We start from the raw sequence: 15,926 nt of genomic DNA, 5'->3' as shown, positions 1-15,926 counted from the left end.
GCAGTAACGTATTTAGCACAAAGCATGATAGAGAGAAACTTACTTATGAGATAATAGTTTAGATGCTTGTCTAATTTTGGAAACTATTACAGATGTGGAAATACAGTAAATTTTTGATTGTGTGTGTGTGTGTGTGTGTGTGTGTGTGTTTGTCTTTAAATTTACTGCCCACTATCAACTCTATTATATTTTTTAAATTTCCTACCAATATTTCCAATGTTCTACATTCATCTCTCGATGGGTTCATCGAAAATATTAGTGTGCCATATGACCTCAAACTCACTGCGTCATCAAAAATGAGACATGCGTTGATGACATCGTCGATACGTCAATGACTGTCTGTGAATGTCAGTGACCTATGTTATGTAATGTTAACAATGTGAATAAGGTGATCCAAAACTGACATTGCTATACTGTTTAACTATATTATAAATGTTGCTTTCACTTATTATTTTGTAGCTTAGTGAGAAAAATACCTATCTGAAACACACTGTATGAAAATTCTCGCTTCCGACTGCAAGTGATGAAAATTTTCTTTGTGGCAGGTGACAGCAATGCGTACAGTGGAAGGAGAGTGCACCGACTCAGGTTCCCAGGTGGCCCAGTGGTTCGCCGGCCGGTCGGTGCTGGTGACCGGGGCCACCGGCTTCCTGGGCAAGGCCGTCGTGGAGAAGCTGCTGCGGTCCTGCCCAGACGTCGGCACCCTCTACCTGCTGGTGCGGCCCAAGCGCGGACAGGACCCACACGCGAGACTCGAGGCTTACACCTCAGACGTTGTGAGTCATGCAGACGGGCCAGGCTAGTTCAAGCCAACATTGTGTTGCGACATTTGTCTCTAAGTCGAGGATGTTAGCGCTCTGGGAGCAGAGGCGTTTTCCATTAAAAGATGCGTCAGAAACAGCTAAGTCTCTGGAACAATTTCTCTACTAAGCCAATTACGTCATTTAGTGTTGCATTTTTTGAAAAGAAATTTTGCTGATGGGACATGCAGCGTATTTGGGCAACAAAGAGGTCACTGTCTTGGCATGCTCTGCTAACCCAGCGATGTTGGAGGTACGGACATAGCATGGTCTGTTTACGCAGGTGTTAATAATTTCAGTGCTTATTTGGCGTTGCCGATAATTCCAGTTCTCATGTGTCGTAGCTTGACACTAAGCTAGGGAAGTAAGTACTGTGAACTATATTGAACATGGAAAATGAGATCGATACTAGGTCGATAGATGGAATTGAAGAGAAAGTGAACCTTACGTCTACATATAATGTGAGGCTAAATCATTATAATGAAGAAAATACAGAATCGTCTTATATGAAAACCAGACATCCAAAGGCGTTCCAGAATCATAGTCAAAGTTCAGAAAACGAGGTATTAGCTATATTCGGTATTCCACATATCTATGATTTTAATATCAAATTACAAACTAGTATATCTACCAACTATTCTGAGTATTTATTCACATTCGAGGGTTACTACTCATCTCCAAGTCACATTCTTACCATGATGCTTCTGGTTTCAGCAGTTGGAGTCAGAACAAGAAACTGTACAATCAGCCCCTTTCTCTGAGTCAGCCTTCATATCGCCTGTGCTGTGGATATTTCATTCCTCCTCCCTCTAACTAGCCCGAAGGGCCACTAGTGTCTGCATGGTTGTCACTGTCAACTACTCTGTGACGATTGTTGTTGTGGACATGGTACCAGTGACTTGGTCCCCAAATGGGAATGCGGCTTCCACAGCTGGCGGCAACAGTATGACCTTCATAGGCGCCTCATAGTTCACAGCTGATGGTAGCAGTTTCAACTCCATAGTTGCTTCATAGCCCATAGAATGTGGTGGACATATTATGTGAGAGGTAGTCGCAGTGCACGTGAGGAACTTCGATGGGTAATGTGTTGACATATGGAGGGTAGTGGTCCCAACCTGGGACTTCCGAGAACACCGTCAGTAATTCTGACAGCCTCTGATGGGCACTTGAGGCCAAACAATGTAGTATCAGATAAATCCATCACGGCTGTCATTTCCCAATCACAGCCACAGTTGATTTTGATACACCACAAGGTGCTCTTGCCCAGTTGCTATTTCAAACATTTGATTCCTGCTACGACCAGTGATGACCACAGGTCAACTCTGTTGTTTGTCCATATCTATGATTCCAGGTTACAGGGCCCATGCAGTAGGTAGTATGGGCTGGTGCAGAAGATTGGAAATTGCACACAGCCTGCGGCCATGCGGCATTTTGGTCAGGGTATGGTCGTGTACAGGGGTGGATCTATAAAAGTGAGGTTCCTCAGAGGTTGACATTATCACCTTCAGTTTCATTTGAATGTTCTGGCCTCCTACTATGCTTTCAACTTTGATACACTGTCGAAATGATACACATCACACCTTGACAATGCCTTTCTTCTTGATATCCCCCTGAATGCGAGGATCTGAGACTTCAGTGTAGTCAAAGTATAAAGAGCCTTCCAATGAAAAGGTAGGAAACGTCGTAACAACCAACTGGTTGAAATTCAGATATGTTACTTTGCGATAATGTAGTGAGACATCTAGGGGCATGAATGCAGGATCTGGCGTGGTTGTACGTCTGTATCACCCCCCCCCCCCCCCGCCCCCGTCCCCGGCCACCGTCCCTCCTGAAAGATTCAAAGCTATGCCATCAGCAGGCAAGGTGAAGTTCGCCACTTTTTTCGACGTCTGAGGTCCAATACCCATCAAATTCCTCGAGCACGGAAGAACCATTAACAGTGACGTGTACTGTGAGACAATCCATAGCCTACTGAAGTCCATCAATAGCAAAAGACCTCAGCTGCTCAATGAGGGAGCGATTCTGCTGCACGATCTCCAATGTCACACACAGTGTAGTGGCCAAGTTCAAGCAGGAGCAGCTATACCATCTAAAAAAGAATCTGAGGGAAGGGCTTCAACTGAGATAGCGAACCGAAGGACACAGTGGAAGAGTCGCTCCTGCCATAACCAAAGGAATTCTGGGAGCAGGTAATCCGCCAGCTCGTGAAACAATGGAACAGTTGTGCTCAGGTCTCTGGTGATTATTTTTAGTAAAGACTTCACTTATAACCACAGTGCTGTTTCCTACATTTTCTTTTGAACATCACTCCTACATACTGTTTCTTCTGTGACCATAAAAATTAGCTACTGAGTTATGTTAACAGGTAACATGCTGGTTTTGGAGTTTGGGGTTGGGGCTCTGAACAGCTGACGCAAGCATGATGCGCTAGTCTGCAGTCCATCAAGCCCTCATCTGTCGATATAATCAACTTCTAAACTGTCTTGAGTAACATGCAGAATGTACTTTGTTCTCTGTTGCGTTGGCTCGGGGAGTAACTTCAAGATAAGTGGCTTGTGGTCTGTGGCCAGATGTACGATGGGACATCAAAAGTAAGTTACACATTTCACCCAACCCTAAGACCATTGCACAATGAGAGTATCACAACCCTAGAAGAGAGAGCATGCCTGTTTTCCATGCTGACCCAGTTCTGCTGGTGTGTGGGTAACAGCTGCATCACACTGTGAGAGTGAAAACTGCGCAGCAACTGGAGACATACTCCATAGGTGAAGTACGTAGTACAGCACAATACCTAAGTGAAAAACACGAAATTGAACGCAGATTCATTGAGAATTTCTGGCAGTATATAAACCAAAAACAATTTTGCGTCTGGCCACAGTTAAATGGTGTCAGCTATTTGACCAAGTCTGCACAGATTTATTTTATTTATATATTTATTTAAATGTCAAGTTCCGTAGGACCAAATTGAGGAGCAAATCTCCAAGGTCATGGAACGTGTCAGTACATGAACTTACAACATAAAAAGTAAAACAGATAAAAATAAATGTTCATGAACCTGAAATAAAATCAGCCCATAAGTTTAAGCAAACGCTATCAGCAATACATTGAGAATCATCTTAATTTTTCAAGGAACTCCTCGACAGAATAGAAGGAGTGACCCATGAGGAAACTCTTCAGTTTCGATTTGAAAGCGCGTGGATTACTGCTAAGATTTTTTAATTCGAGTGGCAGCTTATTGAAAATGGATGCAGCACTATACTGCACTCCTTTTAGCACAAGAGTTAAGGAAGTCCGATCCAAATGGAGATTTGATTTCTGCCGAGTATTAACCGAGTGAAAGCTGCTTATTGTTGAAAATAAACTAATATTGGTAACAAGAAACGACAATAAGGAATATACATATTGAGAGGCCAATGTCAAAATACCCAGACTCGTGAAAAGAGGTCGACAAGAGGTTCGTGAACTCACACCACTTTTTGCCCGAACCGCCCGTTTCTGAGCCAAAAATATCCTTTTGGAATGGGAAGAGTTACCCCAAAACATAACACCATACGACATAAGTGAATGAAAATAAGCAAAGTAGACATATTTACGTGTCGAAATATCACTCACTTTCGATACCGTTCTAATAGTGAAAATGGCAGTATTAAGTCTTTGAACAAGATCCTGAATGTGGGCTTTCCACGATAGCTTACTATCTATCTGAACACCTAGGAATTTGAACTGTTCAGTTTCACTAATCATATGCCCATTCTGTGAGATTAAAACGTCAGGTTTTGTTGAATTGTGTGTTAGGAACTGTAAAAACTGAGTCTTACTGTGATTTAGCGTTAGTTTATTTTCTATAAGCCATGAACTGAGGTCATGTACTGCTCTACTTGAAACCGAGTCAATGTTGCACACAACATCCTTTACTACCAAGCTAGTGTCATCAGCAAACAGAAATAATTTAGAGTTACCCATAATACTAGAGGGCATATCATTTATATAAATAAGGAACAGGAGCGGCCCCAACACTGATCCCTGGGGCACCCCCCACTTGACAGTACCCCACTCAGATCCCACATCACAGCCATTATCAACATTGAGAAAAATGATCTTTTGCTGCCTGTTGCTAAAGTAAGAGGTGAACCAATTGTGAGCTACTCCCCTTATTCCGTAATGGTCCAACTTCTGGAGCAATATTGTGTGATTAACACAGTCAAATGCCTTTGTTAAATAAAAAAATACGCCAAGCGTTCGAAACTTTTTGTTTAGCCCATCCAGTACCTCACAGAGAAAAGAGAATATAGCATTTTCAGTTGTCAAACGACTTCTAAAGCCGAACTGTACATTTGATAGCAAATCGTGTGATGTAAAATGATCAATTAACCTTACATACACAGCCTTTTCGATAACTTTTGCAAACACTGATGGCATAGAAATAGGTCTAAAATTATCTACATTATCCCTTTCTCCCTTTTTATAAAGCGGCTTTACTACTGAGTACTTTAATCGCTCAGGAAACTGACCATTCCTAAAGGAAAAATTACAAATATGGCTAAATACAGGGCTAACATGTGCAGCACAGTACTTTAATATTCTACTAGACACTCCATCATAACCATGAGAGTCCTTAGTCTGCAGTGATTTGATTGTTGTCTCAATCTCCCTCTTGTCTGTATCACAGAGGAGTATTTCAGACGTCAATCTCGGAAAGGCATTTGATAAGAAATTTGTATGGTTTCCTGTAGATACTAAATGTTTATTTAATTCACCAGCAATGCTCAGAAAATGGTTGTTAAATACTGTACATATATCTGATTTATCAGTAACAGAAATATTATTACTGCAAACTGACTTTATATCGTCAACCTTGTGCTGCTGACCAGACACTTCCTTCACAACTGACCATATGGCTTTAATTTTATCCTGTGAATTAGCTATTCTATTTGAATACCACATACGTTTTGCCTTGCTAATAACATTTTTAAGCACCTTACAATACTGTTTGTAACAGGCTACTGTAGCTTGATTGTGACTACTTCTAACATTTTGATATAATTCCCGCTTTGTTCTTTATCCCACTAGTCAGCCAACCGGGCTGTCCATTACTGCTAGTACCCCGTTTAGAATGTTCTAATGGAAAACAACTCTCAAGGAGCATGAGAAATGTGTTTGGAAAGCATTGTATTTATCATCTATATTATCAGCACTATAAACATCTTGCTTGTTCCTTGACAAGTTTTGAAAAACTCTCTATTGCTGTTGGATTAACTTTCCTACGTAGTTTGTAATTAAATACGACATTGGTTAGAGTACAAAAACCTTTTAGTGTTAAGTTATAGTAAGGGCCTACAGACCCCTTACAAGCTCCAACCGTTATTTACAGGGACTTGAAGACTATGTTGAAAAACAGCAGATGTATCTGCATCACTTTGAATTGTAGTGCAGCGTTTAATAATACTGTGCAGCTTACTTTTTAAGCCTCCTCATAATATTTTTTCACATGAGAAAACAATGAACTTTTTGATATAAAAATAAGTAATAACAGACGGTGTCTCCTTTTCTATTGAACGATAATTCATCTGAGCAGCTGTTGCGAGTTTTAGTCTTTTATAGAATTGGTTGTTGAATGTCATTTCAGTAATTGCTAGGCAGCATTGTGCCAGTGCCATACTGTGAAGCATCTACCATGAGGACTAAATGTCTGACGAGGGTAAATGTGCTCCACCGGGAAGCAGAATCTTCCGAAATCCCCAGCTACTTATCCATCACCCTATATGTAGTTAGTCGCTGACAACTTGCCAATAAATATTTTGGATAATAAATTGGTAGCTATTTATGTGCCGTGATGATTAATTCTTTATGACTGGATCTATGTTTTATTATTATTATTTTAGGTGCATTTGGATTCTATCGCATAACTCAAGGCTGTTATGTTTCAATCTTCAGAGTTTCCAATTAGCTCTCATTTTTTCTCCATAGTTTCTTTTTCCATCTTCAGGCCACTTTGTCCCTGGTCTTGTGGTGACCTAATTCTCTGACAGCACTCCACAATTGCTAAGTTTTAGTCTGCATAACTTTCTGTTGAAGATATCTAGTGAATTTAAGTGAGACTTTTCTAAATCTATTTTGACCTCCTGGATCTAAGATATGGCTTTAAGTTGTGTGCACGTCGCACTTTCGAGACTGCGTTTGTTTGGAGGGGGGGAGTCTGTACATATGCTAATGTGCTAATAATATTTCAGTCATGTTTTACTTACATCTGCCATAAGATTCGCTAGTTTTTATGTTGTTTTTAGAGACCGTCCTCTGTTGTTCTGCTCTTTTATGGCCGAATGTCTTTGTTAGAGTTCCGCGTTCTTCTTTTAGGATATCTTCCACATCATGTCTGCTGTGGAGTGTAACCGTTTTGTTAGCGTACAAGCTACAGGACTGATAACTGTGTTACAGGCTATTATTTTCGGGGTTATGAACATTCGTCTTTTGTTGGAGATGTTGCACATTTTACCATAACTCGCATAAGTTTCTCCGTCCGAATTTTCTGTGCCATTTTTTCTCCCTCTGTTGTTGTTGTTGTTGTGGTCTTCAGTCCTGAGACTGGTTTGATGCAGCTCTCCATGATACTCTATCCTGTGCAGGCTTCTTCATCTCCCAGTACCTACTGCAACCTACATCCTTCTGAATCTGCTTAGTGTATTCATCTCTTGGTCTCCCTCTACGATTTTTACCCTCCACGCTGCCCTCCAATGCTAAATTTGTGATCCCTTGATGCCTCAGAACATGTCCTACCAACCGATCCCTTCTTGTAGTCAAGCTGTGCCACAAACTTCTCTTCTCCCCAATCCTATTCAATACTTCCTCATTAGTTATGTGATCTACCCATCTAAGCTTCAGCATTCTTCTATAGCACCACACTTCAAAAGCTTCTATTCTCTTCTTGTCCAAACTATTTATTGTCCATGTTTCACTTCCATACATGGCTACACTCCATACAAATACTTTCAGAAATGACTTCCTGACACTTAAATCTATACTCGATGTTGACAAATTTCTCTTCTTCAGAAACGCTTTCCTTGCCATTGCCAGTCTACATTTTATATCCTCTCTACTTCGACCATCATCAGTTATTTTGCTCCCCAAATAGCATAACTCTACTACTTTAAGTGTCTCATTTCCTAATCTAATTCCCTCAGCATCACCCGACTTAATTCGACTACATTCCATTATCCTCGTTTCGCTTTTGTTGATGTTCATCTTATATCCTCCTTTCAAGACGCTATCCACTCCATTCAACTGCTCTTCCAAGTCCTTTGCTGTCTCTGACAGAATTACAATGTCATCGGCGAACCTCAAAGTTTTTATTTCTTCTCCATGGATTTTAATACCCACACCGAATTTTTCTTTTGTTTCCTTCACTGTTTGCTCAATATACAGATTGAATAACATCGGGGAGAGGCTACAACCCTGTCTCACTCCCTTCCCAACAACTGCTTCCCTTTCATGTCCCTCGACTCTTATAACTGCCATCTGGTTTCTGTACAAATTGTAAATAGCCTTTCGCTCCCTGTATTTTACCCCTGCCACCTTTAGAATTCCCTCTGTATTTCATCTAAATACTTGAAGTGTCGAACATTTTAGATTTTTCCATATTCTATGATCACGTTTTTAGTAGAATGTTTCGAGCAGGTGTACTTATATTTTTTGGAAGGATATTTCGAGGCTACCTCTTCAAGTAGATTCAATGAGAGTTTCTGTTTTATTCCTGACGTTTCGTTGTCTGCTACTATTGAAATATCGTGTGAAAAAGCCAGCCAAGAAACTTGGATTTGACTTTTAGGTCCTTCAAGTCAGACGGGTTTCCAATACTTTAGGTTTTTGAGTTCTTTTTCCCACTCACGGATGACTTTGGCCAAAACCAGATTAAGGGAAATAAGACACACACCGCCGCCATATCAAACACCGGTTTGGTCGCTAATGGTTCTGATATCCCACTCATGGACTACGCTTTCTAGATTACATTGATGACTTTTTTCTTTGATGAGATTTGAGTTCAAAAATGGTTCAAATGGCTCTGAGCACTATGGGATTTAACATCTGTGGTCATCAGTCCCCTAGAACTTAGAACTACTTAAACCTAACTAACCTAAGGACAACACACACATCCATATCCGAGGCAGGATTCGAACCTGCGACCGTAGCAGTCGCGCGGCTCCGGTCTGAGCGCCTAGAACCGCGAGACCACCGCGGCTGGCTGAGATTTGGGGTTCTCAGCTCGAGTCCTTCGGGAACGATAAAAAAGGGCTGCCAATCGACTGAATCATACGCCTTCTGAAGTCCACTAAGCAGATTGGGCTATTCGTGATAGCTTTGTATTTTAACGTTGTTCTAAATTGAATGTTTGTTTTCTAAAATTCCGATCGGTGGAAGCCGGCTTGGTATTCGCCTGTTTTGTGAGCGAGCTGCTCCTGAGCTATTTTGAGGATGCGTGTTGACAGAGTTTTGTCTGTAACTTGCGGAAATGAGATTTTGCGATAGTTATTTAAATCTGTTATTTACATCTGTTTGGTCATACTAGTTTGCACGGTAATTTATTCAGAGTGTGAGGGGTATATGTGCTTTCTATTAGTCACTTAGAACGGTGTACTGAACAACGTTAAATATTGGTTATACCTCCAAGTACATGTGACAAGAGCGATCCATTAATGCTCATTTTTCCTGGACAGCAGATCAGGTGCCGAAGTGTGGACACGTGCACACCAAACGGTCGGTCTATACTGGCAGGCGTAGTCCACGTAGTGGTGCAGTAACGACCATGCAAGAAACCATCAGGTAGCAAATTATACAACACGTTTGTGGGATGACTGTTCACCACAGATGTGCGTACCTGTTAAAGCTACCTCATATAAAAATATCTACATTTATACCCACTACATGTCGTGTACAACGACAGTCAGGAGGAAAGGTACATGCTCTGAGCGGTCATAATATTAGTGGTTCAGAACAAAAACGTCATATCAACATTTGTCCTGTTCTTGCCAGGATATGAGAAAACCAATAAAAACAAGGGGGAACAGAACAAGTGCAGCTGACAGCAAATTTAACATTGTGATCTAACGTTTTGTTCAGTTGTGTACATTTCTCAGAAAAGATGTTGGAAAAGTTCGCTATCGACTACAGAGAATTTTGTAGCTCTTGTAGACAGCTGTTGTGTTATTGATCTCAGCTCATTTGTATAGTCGTTTACTTGAGCGCACACGCTTAAGATAAGGGCCCGAAGTGTGCATTGAAATAGTCGGTAAAAATGATCATTGAAGACAACACTGTGTAGGTTAATGACACTTGATTGTATTCACATGTGAGTGCTGGTAAAGGGCATGAAACTGACGACTTTTCAGACAGCTATAGGTTGGATACGGTTAAGAAGAGGGCGTATGTTCATTTGAAGTTTGTTGTTCAGAATCACTAACACTATGACCTCCCAAAGAATATACCTTTCCTCCCAATTCATCCTGTACGTTGTAATGTTAACTTACTACACATGTCAGGTTAGATATAAGAGAGGGTCTATAACCGCCAATCATGCCTAATGAATAAATGTTGTTGTTGTGGTCTTCAGCCCTGAGACTGGTTTGATGCAGCTCTCCATGCTACTCTATGCTGTGCAAGCTTCTTCATCTCCCAGTACCTAATGCAGCCTACATCCTCGATGCCTCAGAACATTTACTACCAACCGATCCCTTCTTCTAGTCAAGTTGTGCCACAAACTCCTCTTCTCCCCAATTCTATTCAGTACCTCATCATTAGTTATGTGATCTACCCATCTAATCTTCAGCATTCTTCTGTAGCACCACATTTCGAAAGCTTCTATTCTCTTCTTGTCTAAGCTATTTATCGTCCATGTTTCATTTCCGTACATGGCTACACTCCATACAAATACTTTCAGAAACGACTTCCTGACACTTAAATTAATACTCGATGTTAACAAATTTCTCTTCTTCAGAAACGCTTGCCTTGCCATTGCCAGTCTACATTTTATATCCTCTCTACTTCGACCATCATCAGTTATTTTGCTCCACTAATAGCAAAACTCCTTTACTACTTTAAGAGTCTCATTTCCTAATCTAATTCCCTCAGCATCACCCGACTTAATTCGACTACATTCCATTATCCTCGTTTTGCTTTTGTTGGTGTTCATCTTATATCCTCCTTTCAAGACACTGTCCATTTCGTTCAACTGCTCTTCCAAGTCCTTTGCTGTCTCTGACAGAATTACAATGTCATCGGCGAACCTCAAAGTTTTTATTTCTTCTCCATGGATTTTAATACCTACTCCGAATTTTTCTTTTGTTTCCTTCACTGTTTGCTCAATATACAGATTGAATAACATCGGGGAGAGGCAACAACCCTGTCTCACTCCCTTCCCAACCACTGCTTCCCTTTCATGCCCCTCAACTCTTATAACTGCCATTTGGTTTCCATACAAAGTGTAAATAGCCTTTCGCTCCCCGTATTTTACCCCTGCCACCTTCAGCATTTGAAAGAGAGTATTCCAGTCAACATTGTAAAAGCTTTCTCTAAGTCTACAGATGCTAGTAACGTAGGTTTGCCTTTCCTTAATCTTACTTTTAAGATAAGTCGTAGGGTCAGTATTGCCTCACGTGTTCCAACATTTCTACGGAAACCAACCTGACTTGGCCGGTCGCGGTGGTCTAGCGGTTCTAGGCGCGCAGTCCGGAACCGCGCGACTGCTACGGTCGCAGGTTCGAATCCTGCCTTGGGCATGGATGTGTGTGATGTCCTTAGGTTAGTTAGGTTTAAGTAGTTCTAAGTTCTAGGGGACTGATGACCACAGATGTTAAGTCCCATAGTGCTCAGAGAGCCAACCTGACTTTCCCCGAGGTCGGCTTCTACCAGCTTTTCCATTCGTCTGTAAAGAATTCGCGTTAGTATTTTGCAGATGTGACTTATTAATAAATAAATACATAACTCAAATAAACAAATATTGGAATGTACTATAAATCTGCAGTGCATTGCAGTGCATTGTCTCTGAGAATTACATGGCTGTGCTGCTGGTGGGTGCCAGCAGTCAACGTGCCCTGCCCCCAGCACGGTTTTCAGTATGTTTTTGCCATGCGCACCAGCAGTCAGTGCAGAGTCCCGTCGGCGTCCCACAGGTGTTCTCGAAGCTGCGGGAGGAGCGGCCCGACTTCGCGCGCCAGCTGTCGGTGGTGGCCGGCGACCTCAGCGCGCCGGACTTCCGGCTGGCGGAACAGGACATGGCAGCCCTGCGGCGTGACGTCAGCGTCGTCTTCCACAACGCCGCCAGCGTCCGCTTCGACGAGACCCTGCGCCAGGCCGTCACCACCAACGTGGTGGGCACCAAGCACATGCTGCAGCTGGCCGAGCAGCTGCCCAACCTCCAGGTGTGTCACCAGTCACCAGATGAGATGGTGTTGGCTGGTCATAAGAGCCAGACATTTAAGGTTGTCGTTGCAGCTGAACGTCGCAAATGTTCTTGCAGTCCCCTAATATCTTCTATACCTGTGTCCCTTACACAGCACTTAGGCTAAATGTACAAAAGAATGCACAGTTCCAAAGAGAGCGCAGCTTGTGTTCCTAACTGTTGACTAAACTGATCAACTAGTCACTGACGTAGTTGTGTTCATAGTGGTATCAGAAACACCTAGTCGAAGTTGTGTGAAGAAATCCTGTGTTTCCAAAGTGAAACAGGTAAGAATCATGTTTCAGTTTTCTCGATGTATTTCTGGTACTTTATGTGGTGTGCGTACTGTGAGACCTTCGGTACACACACCATCAGATTATTTGACTTGTAGCTCTAATGAAGTAGGCGAGTGTTAGCAATATGTCTCGTGGTCTTATTGTGGCGTGTTTATCTTCTGCCGTTAGGTCAGACTATAGAAATGCCACTTGCACGCTTAGAGTAGCAGATTGACGATGACCAACTTCAAACAGAACTTGATTAATTTTCACACACATTTATTAAAATAGATCCTTTGGTCTTGGTACGTTAATCTTATTCTCACATATCTCTGATACTTGACAAACTGTCTATACATTTCTCTTCATGGCTATGTACAGGAATATGATAATCTTATTAGGTGCAGACTGAAACTTGACTATAGACTAATGCAGACTGATGCAGACTGACTAATCAGAAGTCTGTACACTCGTTATAATACCTCGAGCATTCAGGTATCACTGCGCGAGTGTGATCCGCGAGGAGAAAAGGTTCTACGTTGGCAACAATCTCATTGGCTGCGTTACATATTAATACGCGGATCGGCTGAAGCAGAATTTGGTCCGTCTCTAAGACAGCGCCATCTCATAGTGCGGAGATGGACGAGCGCTGCGCCTGCGCTGTTGTCCTTAGCGGGGCGCGCTCTAGTGGGAAAGTTGTGTACGCGCTGACTACGCGGAACTATCTACACAACACTTTGTTACATAAGCTGTATGCAGTACACACGAGCAATAGCCTTTAATTCCTAACTGCATTTTGAAACGCTGGCTTGCAATCCATCATGTTGCATCCACATGTTTTGCAAATGTGACGTGTACTGCGATCTGTTGACTCCGCTTGGAATCATTGTTTCTGTACGAAGGAGCGTGCGTATAATGTCCCCAAAGAGTGCGTTTGGTCGGTTGATATGGGGGAGGGGACCAAACACCGAGGTCATCGGTCCCATCGGATTAGGGAAGGATGGGGAAGGAAGTCGACCATTTCCTTTCAAAGGGATCATCCCGGCATTTGCCTGAAGCGATTTAGGAAAATCACAGAAAACCTACATCACGATGGCTGCATGTGGGTTAAACCGTCGTCCTCCCAAAGTCCAGTGTGCTAACCACTGCGCAACCTCGCTCGATCTCTCTTTAGGGCAAAACAAATTTGTACCTCTTGATTGTGCTCTGGAGTTTCAAGGATAGGTTTTGTTTCTGACTGACTTAAAATTAAATCGGACAGAGAGCTCATTAAACTGAAGAGCTGCTCAGTCAGGCCAGACAATGAATTGAAAATGGAGAAAGCAAACAAAGGTTGCCGCTGCTCTTGGTGCGAAGCAGTCTGCTTTAAGGAAAAAAACTGAAAGCTGTGAATAGCGAACATAAATTTTGGCGTATCCAGATGACTGGATCCAGTGCATCCAGATGGTGGCACGAACAGTGTTCTTCATTTGAGGGTGATATTGAGTTCATTTGTGACACCTGCTAAATGCGTACTCTTTGGGCATGTTTTGAACGCTCTTAACCGCAGGTGAATGAAAGAGTGCGCATTTCCGGTTTTTTGTAATTTTGAAAAGCTAAAAGTTATTAGCTCTCCGTTGCTATAGTTTTCTGAACACAGGATTTTGTGTTAATAAATATAAACCTAAAATAATTTTGTTTTCCTGTTGATAATAACCCAGATATTTACGGTTATTCCTTAACTGCGCACTCTTTGGTATGGTTCCCCTATCACATGGTCATAGCTCTGTTGATAAGAATCATCCTTGCTATAATGACGATCACTACGATTTGAACAGTTACGAGACTTTAGAGCTTCCAAAATATTTTTCATTAACTGCTATTGTGAACTGCGTACCACACTTAATCACAAGCAATATGAAAATAATGACATAACTGAAATAGAATAAGCCACACTCTCATTCTACATACATCTTTCTCCCTCCGCGTCCACCCTCAGATATTATCGTCTCTGTCCTCAAATGTTAGTCAGTCAGAGGTCAGCAAAGACAACAAATTCTTACAATGATAAGTTCCAGACAGCCAGTGGTAGACGACAGAATGTATTTCTCAGTCGCTTCGTGTGATCAGCTATGCATCCAGTGCATGAGCACAGTGCAGTACGTTCTGCCCAGCTGACTTTATACCATATTGCACAATGTTACAGTTTCGATATACTGCATTCTCTGGCACGAATAACTGTCTACCAGTAAACTAACATAATTTCTGAGATTTATCGGATAACAACATAGGACCAGTTACCCAAAATATTATAACTTTCTGAGAGGGATATGACAGTTCGGTGCCTAAACAATATAAAGTACACACTAAAACCTTTATGCTTGAAATTGAATCGTAAGGGAATACTTGTAAATTAGAAACTAATCCGACTCGAACTAGACATTCTCTTAATGCACTGAGTTGATTTGATAATAAAGACTAAACTCTAGCTTTAATGTCTAAATATTTACTGAGAATTTTGGCTCAAATTGTGACCTTCTAACTTGGACCTGTAACTATGCACAAAAGCTGCTCTGTGAAAGTGTTCCACATCTCATCACCTCTTGGAGCGACGAATTTACCTTACATGCTGCAGAGTGAAAATCTCATTCTGGAAACATCACCCAGGCTGTGGCTAAGCCATGTCTCCGCATTATCCTTTCTTTCAGGAGTGCTAGTTCTGCAAGTTTCGCAGGAGAGCTTCTGTAAAGTTTGGAAGGTAGGAGACGAGGTACTGGCAGAAGTAAAGCTGTGAGTACCGGGCGTGAGTCGTGCTTCGGTAGCTCAGTTGGTCACAAGTGAAAAATTTTAGCCGACACGATAGCTCAGCGTGTTCGGTCAGAGGGTTAGCAGCCCTCTGTAATAAAAAAAAACTGAGCTAATCGATCAACAACGAACCTAAACGGCTGTCTTACGACGTCCGCCCCGTGCAGATGCAACGAACAAAAGCGAACAAAATGAGATTAAAAAAAAAAAAAAAGTTGGTAGAGCACTTGCCCGCGAAAGGCAAAGGTCCCGAGTTCGAGTCTCGGTCGGGCACACAGTTTTAATCTGCCAGGAAGTTTCATATCAGCGCACACTCCGCTGCAGAGTGAAAATCTCATTCTGGATCAAAAAATTTTTTGCAGTATTTTGCACCCTGTTTTCATGCTGAAGACAAACTTAAGGTAGAGTAATGAATGTCATTTTTCTTCTGTTATTGTAATTATATACATCATTGTTCCTTTAAAACTGTGGTGGATTATTTACCACAAACTTCATGAGGGAATAAACATACCGTGAAGCAGCCCAACTCCTGAAACAGGTATCTACAAGATGATGCGAATCAGTACCACGTATTATTCTTATAGCCCGTTTATGAGTGATGAAAGCTTTCTTACTTAAAGAGGAGTTACCCCAGAACAT

At 41.9% G+C, this 15,926-nt stretch overlaps 1 protein-coding gene across 1 annotated transcript in view; it reads left to right on the top strand.

Moving 5' to 3' along the window:
• Positions 1-15,926, top strand: part of LOC126203407 (fatty acyl-CoA reductase 1-like) — a 131,797-nt gene that overhangs the window by 40,236 nt on the left and 75,635 nt on the right. The window contains exons 2-3 of the mRNA XM_049937711.1: positions 546-776; positions 11,960-12,208. Of these exons, the coding sequence (XP_049793668.1) occupies positions 555-776; positions 11,960-12,208 (471 nt within the window). The 5' untranslated portion in view covers positions 546-554. The remainder of the gene's footprint in view (positions 1-545; positions 777-11,959; positions 12,209-15,926) is intronic.

This window comes from Schistocerca nitens, chromosome 9 (assembly GCF_023898315.1).
Source record: "Schistocerca nitens isolate TAMUIC-IGC-003100 chromosome 9, iqSchNite1.1, whole genome shotgun sequence".
NCBI classification, from domain to species: domain Eukaryota; kingdom Metazoa; phylum Arthropoda; class Insecta; order Orthoptera; family Acrididae; genus Schistocerca; species Schistocerca nitens.
The sequence above is the reverse complement of the archived record's forward strand: the minus strand, read 5'-3'. Positions and strand labels throughout refer to the sequence as shown.